The 9733-nt window shown below is 57.4% G+C and overlaps 1 protein-coding gene across 1 annotated transcript; it reads right to left on the reverse strand.

Annotated features, from left to right (window-relative positions):
* Nucleotides 1-229: 229 nt before the first annotated feature.
* CWC25 (CWC25 spliceosome associated protein homolog) lies at nucleotides 230-1443 on the reverse strand. Its single transcript, XM_082246289.1, has one exon. It carries the CDS (start codon nucleotides 1365-1367, stop codon nucleotides 267-269), a length of 1101 nt encoding a protein of 366 aa, XP_082102415.1. The 5' UTR covers nucleotides 1368-1443; the 3' UTR covers nucleotides 230-266.
* Between the last annotated feature and the right edge of the window lie 8290 nt (nucleotides 1444-9733).

A 9733-nucleotide genomic window follows, 5' to 3' on the forward strand; every position in this document is an offset into this window, starting at 1 on the left:
CTTTGCATGTTTTTTTTTATAATTTTATAATAAAAAAATTGGGATAATTTTTACAGTAACATTTGTATTGGGAGTGATTTTTGGGACCTCACAAGTCCCGCCCCTTTTTCTTAGCTCCACCTTAGGATGGTTCCTTTATAAGGAAGCACGATTCTCAGTCTTTACATCAAATATACGTTGGGGAAAAGTCATTATAAAAGTGTGAATATGAAGATCGGGGGACCCTGGAATGGAAGATGTCCATACAGCAGGAGAAGAAGCGGCCGTCACCTCCTCATGAAGTTCTTCTCCAGAGCGGAGGCCGTGCGCTGGATCCCGTGAATGTTGCGTTTGACCCGGTCCTCCACGGAGGAGGAAGCGGCGCTCGCCAGCTTCATCTCATGCAGGAACTTGCCGCCTTCCTTCCTTCCCTGATCCGTCTTGTCTTCTCGCTCGTCCTCCTGCTTGTATCTGCGCACGGCGTTTTCTCTTTCCACCTCCCTCTGCTTGGCGTCCTCCATCATCTCCAACCTGCGCCGCTCTAGCTCCTCGGCGGACATTTTCCTGGTGTAGCCGGACGCCTTCTGTCTCCGGTACGTTTCGTCTTTCTTCGGGGACGGACTTCTCCGGTACTTATGACTTCCGTCCCTTGACCGATCCCTACTTCTCGATCGATCTCTACGCGACGCCTCTTCCCTTTTATAGCTTTTAGTACGTTCCGGAACCTGCAGCCCGTATCCCGGCACCTTCTGACGAGGAGGTGGGGAGTGCGGCCGATGCTTGTGAGACCTCCGCTCCTCACCGCTCTCCTCATCGCTGCTGGACCTCCTCTCCTTCTTCTGCTTCTTTTTCTTCTTCTTGCTCTTCTTCTCCTCCAAGCTGCTCTGCAACAGTTCCCGAATCTTCTTCATCTTTACCGGATTGTTCAGGACTTCCCTCTTCTTCTCATCCTCCCGTTTCCTGATCATGAAGAGCGGATCCTCGCGGATCTTGTTGGACATATCCAAGGCGGAGGTGGCCCCGGAGGCGGTGAATATGGATCCCGGGAGGAGCCCGGTCTCCTGCGACGGCCCCGTTTCCGGATCCTGCATTTTGTCCAGGATGAACTTATCCACGGGGCGCCCCAGGAGGTACTCCTCTCTGTTCACCATTCCCCCCGGCCCTTGGTACATCCAGTCTAACTTTTCGTCTTTTTTTTTCACGGCGCCGGTATCCTCGGCGTATTTCTGCATCTCCTCCCGCGCCCGCTCATCCCGCAGCTCCCGCTGCAGCTCCTCGATCTTCTTCTGTTCCGCCTCATGTCTCTGCTCCGCTTTCCACACCTTCTCCACATTGCGCAGAGTCTGCGGGTGCCAGCTCTTCTTCAGATTTAAATCTCCGCCCCCCATGGCTTAAAAAACGGATCCCCAAAGCTCATCCGATGAGATTCTCAGACGGGCGCAATCTGTGATGTCATCAAGAATGGACGGAGCTGGAAGGAGAAAGAACACACACCTGTTAATCATGTGTCAAATCCTAAAGTATACATGAAGGCGATGATAAAGGATAAAATCCTAATACAATAAACATGCTACAGCACTAAAAAAAAAAAAAAAAAAAAAAATCCCAATTGCCGGAGGGGCCGGCAGCTGAATGTAGTCAAAAGCAAAAGGCACAGGGTTTTATGGGCCAACTGCGGGCAAATAAAAAAAATTACCCCTTACAGTGGGGTTGCGCCTGCAAGGGGTAATTGCTCATTTTGGTCCAGGGCAGCATTGTCCTCCCCCCCTCCACCACAGTAGGGTCCCTCCCCCCCTTTACATCCAACGCCCCCCTCCCACCACCACCACAGTAGTGTCCTCTGCCCCCCTTCGCATCACCTTGCCCCCCCCCCTCCACCACCACAGTAGTGTCCACTGCCCCCCTTCGCATCACCTTGCCCCCCCTCCACCACAGTAGTGTCCTCTGCCCCCCTTCACATCACCTTGCCCCCCCCTCCACAGTAGTGTCCACTGCCCCCCTTCACATCTTCCGCCCCCTTCCCACCACCACCACCACTGTAGTGTCCTCTGCCCCCCTTCACATCACCTTGCCCCCCCCCTCCACCACCACAGTAGTGTCCACTGCCCCCCTTTGCATCACCTTGCCCCCCCTCCACCACAGTAGTGTCCTCTGCCCCCCTTCACATCACCTTGCCCCCCCCTCCACAGTAGTGTCCACTGCCCCCCTTCACATCTTCCGCCCCCTTCCCACCACCACCACTGTAGTGTCCTCTGCCCCCCTTCACATCACCTCACCCCCCCCACCACCACTGTAGTGTCCTCTGCCCCCCTTCACATCACCTCGCCCCCCCTCCCACCACCACCACCGTAGTGTCCTCTGCCCCCCTTCACATCACCTCCCCCCCCCCCCCACCACCGTAGTGTCCTCTGCCCCCCTTCACATCACCTCCCGCCCCAATCCCCCCACCACCACCGTAGTGTCCTCTGCCCCACTTCACATCACCTCACCCCCCCTTTCAAACACCGTAGTGTCCTCTGCCCCCCTTCACATCACCTCGCCCCCCCCCACCACCACAGTAGTGTCCTCTGCCCCCCTTCACATCACCTCTCCCCCCCCTCCCACCACCACCATAGTAGTGTCCTCTGCCCCCCTTCACATCACCTCTCCTCCCCCTCCCACCACCACCATAGTAGTGTCCTCTGCCCCCCTTCACATCACCTCTCCTCCCCCTCCCACCACCACCATAGTAGTGTCCTCTGCCCCCCTTCACATCACCTCACCCCCCCCCCCTCCCACCACCACTGTAGTGCCCTCCACCCCCCTTCACATCACCCCCCACCGCTAACAATACAGTAGTGTCCTCTGCCCCCCCCCCCCCCCACATCATTCCCAACCACCTCAGACAAACTGCATTGTGGGTGCAGACCCACTGCAAGGGATACATTGTTTTAGATACCTGGAGTTAGGCTTTAAAGCAGACTATGGGAGGTGGCAGCACAGCTTCCAATCAGCAAGCTCGGGGTCACAAACTGCCTGTTTCATCACAGATCTGCCCCCCTGTCCAAACCTGTGCTCCCCCCGCATGCCCATCTGATGCTGTGCTCCCCCACCTATAACCCCCGTCCAATGCTGCACACCTCCACCAATTACCCCCGTCCAACACTGGGCACCCCCATCCAATGCTGCACTCCCCCACTTTTAACTTCTGTCCAACACTGTGCTACCCCACCTATAACCCCCTCAAATGTGGTGCTCCCCCGCCTGCCCATCTGATGCTGTGCTCCCCCACCTATAAACCCCGTCCAACGCTGTGTTCTCCTGCCTATACATCCCCCATCCAACACTGTGCTCCCCCACCTATAAACCCTGTCCAATGCTGTGCTCCCCCCTCCTATAATCCCCATCTCTAACCCCTGTCCAAAGCTGTGTTCTCCTGCCTATGTCCCCCGTCTAACGCTGCATTCCCCCGCCTATGTCCCTCATCCAATGCTGCACCTGTAACCCCTGTCTAATGCTGCGCCCCCCCCACCTATAACCCCTGTCTAATGCTGCGCCCCCCCCACCTATAACCCCTGTCCATTGCCGTGCTCCCCCACCTATAACCCCTGTCCAATGCCGTGCTCCCCCACCTATAACCCCTGTCCATTGCCGTGCTCCCCCACCTATAACCCCTGTCCAATGCCGTGCTCCCCCACCTATAACCCATGTCCAATGCCGTGCTCCCCCACCTATAACCCCTGTCCAATGCTGTGCTCCCCCACCTATAACCCCTGTCCAATGCTGTGCTTCCCCATCTGCTGCTGCCCCCCCCCCCCCCTCAATTACAGCTGCCATAACCCTTCATGTTTAATGCCAGCAGCGTGGGCGCAGCCCCATCACAAGGGATCATTTTTAGTTGCCTGGAGTATGAAACTAAAGGAATACCACGGGCCATCCTGTGCCTCCAATCAGCAAGCTATGAGTCGCACACTGGCTGTGGCAGCACAAACCTGCTGCTGTACTTGGCGAGGTCACAATGCTCCGGTACTACAGGAAAACTGGCAGATCACCGGCAATTTTTATTTATTTTTTCCCTTAGAGGAAGAAAAATTACAAAGCCAGAAGAAGCCACAAGATAAAGCAACATAGGACTTTACTATCAGTTTTTCTGAAAACTGATGGATGCTGCGCCACCCATAACCTCCGTACAATTCTGTACTCCCCTCCACCCAATGCCGCGCTCCTCCACCCAATGCCGCGCTCCTCCACCCAATGCCGCGCTCCTCCACCCAATGCCAAACTGCTGCGCTCCCCTCCACCCAATGCCGCGCTCCTCCACCCAATGCCAAACTGCTGCGCTCCCCTCCACCCAATGCCGCGCTCCTCCACCCAATGCCAAACTGCTGCGCTCCTCCACCCAATGCCGCGCTCCTCCACCCAATGCCAAACTGCTGCACTCCTCCACCCAATGCCGCGCTCCTCCACCCAATGCCGCGCTCCCCTCCACCCAATGCCAAACTGCTGCGCTCCTCCACCCAATGCCGCGCTCCCCTCCACCCAATGCCAAACTGCTGCGCTCCTCCACCCAATGCCGCGCTCCTCCACCCAATGCCAAACTGCTGCGCTCCTCCACCCAATGCCGCGCTCCTCCACCCAATGCCAAACTGCTGCACTCCTCCACCCAATGCCGCGCTCCTCCACCCAATGCCAAACTGCTGCGCTCCTCCACCCAATGCCGCGCTCCTCCACCCAATGCTGCGCTCCTCCACCCAATGCCGCGCTCCTCCACCCAATGCCAAACTGCTGCACTCCTCCACCCAATGCCGCGCTCCTCCACCCAATGCCAAACTGCTGCGCTCCTCCACCCAATGCCGCGCTCCTCCACCCAATGCCAAACTGCTGCGCTCCTCCACCCAATGCCGCGCTCCTCCACCCAATGCCAAACTGCTGCGCTCCCCTCCACCCAATGCCGCGCTCCTCCACCCAATGCCAAACTGCTGCGCTCCCCTCCACCCAATGCCGCGCTCCTCCACCCAATGCCAAACTGCTGCGCTCCTCCACCCAATGCCGCGCTCCTCCACCCAATGCCAAACTGCTGCACTCCTCCACCCAATGCCGCGCTCCTCCACCCAATGCCAAACTGCTGCGCTCCTCCACCCAATGCCGCGCTCCTCCACCCAATGCTGCGCTCCTCCACCCAATGCCGCGCTCCTCCACCCAATGCCAAACTGCTGCACTCCTCCACCCAATGCCGCGCTCCTCCACCCAATGCCAAACTGCTGCGCTCCTCCACCCAATGCCGCGCTCCTCCACCCAATGCCAAACTGCTGCGCTCCTCCACCCAATGCCGCGCTCCTCCACCCAATGCCAAACTGCTGCGCTCCTCCACCCAATGCCGCGCTCCTCCACCCAATGCCAAACTGCTGCGCTCCTCCACCCAATGCCGCGCTCCTCCACCCAATGCCAAACTGCTGCGCTCCTCCACCCAATGCCGCGCTCCCCTCCACCCAATGCCAAACTGCTGCGCTCCTCCACCCAATGCCAAACTGCTGCACTCCTCCACCCAATGCCAAACTGCTGCGCTCCTCCACCCAATGCCGCGCTCCTCCACCCAATGCCGCGCTCCTCCACCCAATGCCGCGCTCCCCTCCACCCAATGCCAAACTGCTGCGCTCCCCTCCACCCAATGCCGCGCTCCTCCACCCAATGCTGCGCTCCTCCACCCAATGCCAAACTGCTGCGCTCCCCTCCACCCAATGCCGCGCTCCTCCACCCAATGCCAAACTGCTGCGCTCCTCCACCCAATGCCGCGCTCCTCCACCCAATGCCGCACTGCTGCGCTCCCCTCCACCCAATGCCGCGCTCCTCCACCCAATGCCGCGCTCCTCCACCCACGCTCCTCCACCCAATGCCGCGCTCCTCCACCCAATGCCGCGCTCCTCCACCCAATGCCAAACTGCTGCGCTCCTCCACCCAATGCCGCGCTCCTCCACCCAATGCCGCGCTCCTCCACCCAATGCCAAACTGCTGCGCTCCTCCACCCAATGCCGCGCTCCTCCACCCAATGCCAAACTGCTGCGCTCCTCCACCCAATGCCGCGCTCCTCCACCCAATGCCAAACTGCTGCGCTCCTCCACCCAATGCCGCGCTCCCCTCCACCCAATGCCAAACTGCTGCGCTCCTCCACCCAATGCCGCGCTCCTCCACCCAATGCCAAACTGCTGCGCTCCTCCACCCAATGCCGCGCTCCTCCACCCAATGCCAAACTGCTGCACTCCTCCACCCAATGCCGCGCTCCTCCACCCAATGCCGCGCTCCCCTCCACCCAATGCCAAACTGCTGCGCTCCTCCACCCAATGCCGCGCTCCCCTCCACCCAATGCCAAACTGCTGCGCTCCTCCACCCAATGCCGCGCTCCTCCACCCAATGCCAAACTGCTGCGCTCCTCCACCCAATGCCGCGCTCCTCCACCCAATGCCAAACTGCTGCACTCCTCCACCCAATGCCGCGCTCCTCCACCCAATGCCAAACTGCTGCGCTCCTCCACCCAATGCCGCGCTCCTCCACCCAATGCTGCGCTCCTCCACCCAATGCCGCGCTCCTCCACCCAATGCCAAACTGCTGCACTCCTCCACCCAATGCCGCGCTCCTCCACCCAATGCCAAACTGCTGCGCTCCTCCACCCAATGCCGCGCTCCTCCACCCAATGCCAAACTGCTGCGCTCCTCCACCCAATGCCGCGCTCCTCCACCCAATGCCAAACTGCTGCGCTCCCCTCCACCCAATGCCGCGCTCCTCCACCCAATGCCAAACTGCTGCGCTCCCCTCCACCCAATGCCGCGCTCCTCCACCCAATGCCAAACTGCTGCGCTCCTCCACCCAATGCCGCGCTCCTCCACCCAATGCCAAACTGCTGCACTCCTCCACCCAATGCCGCGCTCCTCCACCCAATGCCAAACTGCTGCGCTCCTCCACCCAATGCCGCGCTCCTCCACCCAATGCTGCGCTCCTCCACCCAATGCCGCGCTCCTCCACCCAATGCCAAACTGCTGCACTCCTCCACCCAATGCCGCGCTCCTCCACCCAATGCCAAACTGCTGCGCTCCTCCACCCAATGCCGCGCTCCTCCACCCAATGCCAAACTGCTGCGCTCCTCCACCCAATGCCGCGCTCCTCCACCCAATGCCAAACTGCTGCGCTCCTCCACCCAATGCCGCGCTCCTCCACCCAATGCCAAACTGCTGCGCTCCTCCACCCAATGCCGCGCTCCTCCACCCAATGCCAAACTGCTGCGCTCCTCCACCCAATGCCGCGCTCCCCTCCACCCAATGCCAAACTGCTGCGCTCCTCCACCCAATGCCAAACTGCTGCACTCCTCCACCCAATGCCAAACTGCTGCGCTCCTCCACCCAATGCCGCGCTCCTCCACCCAATGCCGCGCTCCTCCACCCAATGCCGCGCTCCCCTCCACCCAATGCCAAACTGCTGCGCTCCCCTCCACCCAATGCCGCGCTCCTCCACCCAATGCTGCGCTCCTCCACCCAATGCCAAACTGCTGCGCTCCCCTCCACCCAATGCCGCGCTCCTCCACCCAATGCCAAACTGCTGCGCTCCTCCACCCAATGCCGCGCTCCTCCACCCAATGCCGCACTGCTGCGCTCCCCTCCACCCAATGCCGCGCTCCTCCACCCAATGCCGCGCTCCTCCACCCACGCTCCTCCACCCAATGCCGCGCTCCTCCACCCAATGCCGCGCTCCTCCACCCAATGCCAAACTGCTGCGCTCCTCCACCCAATGCCGCGCTCCTCCACCCAATGCCGCGCTCCTCCACCCAATGCCAAACTGCTGCGCTCCTCCACCCAATGCCGCGCTCCTCCACCCAATGCCAAACTGCTGCGCTCCTCCACCCAATGCCGCGCTCCTCCACCCAATGCCAAACTGCTGCGCTCCTCCACCCAATGCCGCGCTCCCCTCCACCCAATGCCAAACTGCTGCGCTCCTCCACCCAATGCCGCGCTCCTCCACCCAATGCCAAACTGCTGCGCTCCTCCACCCAATGCCGCGCTCCTCCACCCAATGCCAAACTGCTGCACTCCTCCACCCAATGCCGCGCTCCTCCACCCAATGCCGCGCTCCTCCACCCAATGCCGCGCTCCCCTCCACCCAATGCCAAACTGCTGCGCTCCCCTCCACCCAATGCCGCGCTCCTCCACCCAATGCTGCGCTCCTCCACCCAATGCCAAACTGCTGCGCTCCCCTCCACCCAATGCCGCGCTCCTCCACCCAATGCCAAACTGCTGCGCTCCTCCACCCAATGCCGCGCTCCTCCACCCAATGCCGCACTGCTGCGCTCCCCTCCACCCAATGCCGCGCTCCTCCACCCACGCTCCTCCACCCAATGCCGCGCTCCTCCACCCAATGCCAAACTGCTGCGCTCTGCCAACCAATGATCCACTGCTGCGCTCCCCAATTCATCATCCAACGCTGCGCTCCTCCATCCAGTGCTGCACTCCTCCATTATTACAGCTGGCATAACCCTCCATGTTTACCCTCCCCCTGGCTTCCCTGTCATCCCCCATACAGGCCCAAAACTTCAATGCTTCCCCCCTCCTCCCCTGGTGACTTCTCTCCCATAATATACGGATCACACGGTACAATCATCACTCACCGGGATCAGAGGAAGCCCCGCCGTGTATTCTCTCCTCTCCTTCCTTCCACCAAACCACAACAAGGCCTCACACCGGGAACGAGGCTTGGATCCGCTCAGAACACTCAAAACGAGGCTAAAATACGCCCAGATCGAGGCTTGATTTGGCTCAAATCAAAACTCAGCAACATCCAAAACGAGGCTTGGACAGACTCAGAACGAGGCTTGGATTTCTCTCACTTCCTGATCATTCCCAAAACGAAGCTAGGTATCGTAATTCAAAGATTGGACATTGACTCAGAACGAGGCTTGGATCCTTCTCCCAGAACGAGGCTTGGAATTATCTTGAGTTGCTTAGCCTCGTTCTGGCTTCCTGTAGGACAGGGAGATTGCGGATGCCAGGAAAACTACATTTCCCAGCAACCCCCAGCGTCCGCATCTGCCTATAGAAAGGAAGATTTCCGTCACATGAGTGACCCTCAAGGCGGGCATGTGTACAAACGCTGACTCCGCCCACAGGCGGCTTCACAAAGTACTGTTATGTCCAATAAAACAACCTGGGAGAGTGAGGTCTGAGGGCGCCCCCAGTGGTCGTGTAGGATATTACATTCATGCAACAACAGTCTCAGCCTATGTAGAGCGCACCTCGAATAATAATAAATAATAAAATAATATAATAATTATTAAAATAATAAATCAAATAATAATATATATGTGTTTATTATATCTTTTTTATCATTATATAAATACAATGTTTACTTTTCTCGGTAACTGTTATAGTCTTTATTTTTATATTTATTATTTTAATATTTATATTTATTTACTTACACTGTGATAACATTTGTTTATTTTTTTGTATGTATATATTTCTTATATTATATCATAATATTTATTATGTGTTTATTACTTATTTTTACCATAACATTTTGTGTATTATTATAATATTTACTATACTTATTTCTGTATGCTGTTATATTTGTTTGCTGTTACTGTGATCATTTTTGTTTATTTTTTATGTATGTCTTTATTATTAATGTATCATAAAAATATTTATGATGTGTTTGTTATTTATATTATTTTATATATTAAAATATATATAATATAATATGATTATTTAACATAATATCATATCATATATATATATAT

The sequence above is a fragment of the Pelophylax lessonae genome (assembly GCF_965119305.1).
Source record: "Pelophylax lessonae genome assembly, chromosome: 2".
NCBI lineage: Eukaryota > Metazoa > Chordata > Amphibia > Anura > Ranidae > Pelophylax > Pelophylax lessonae.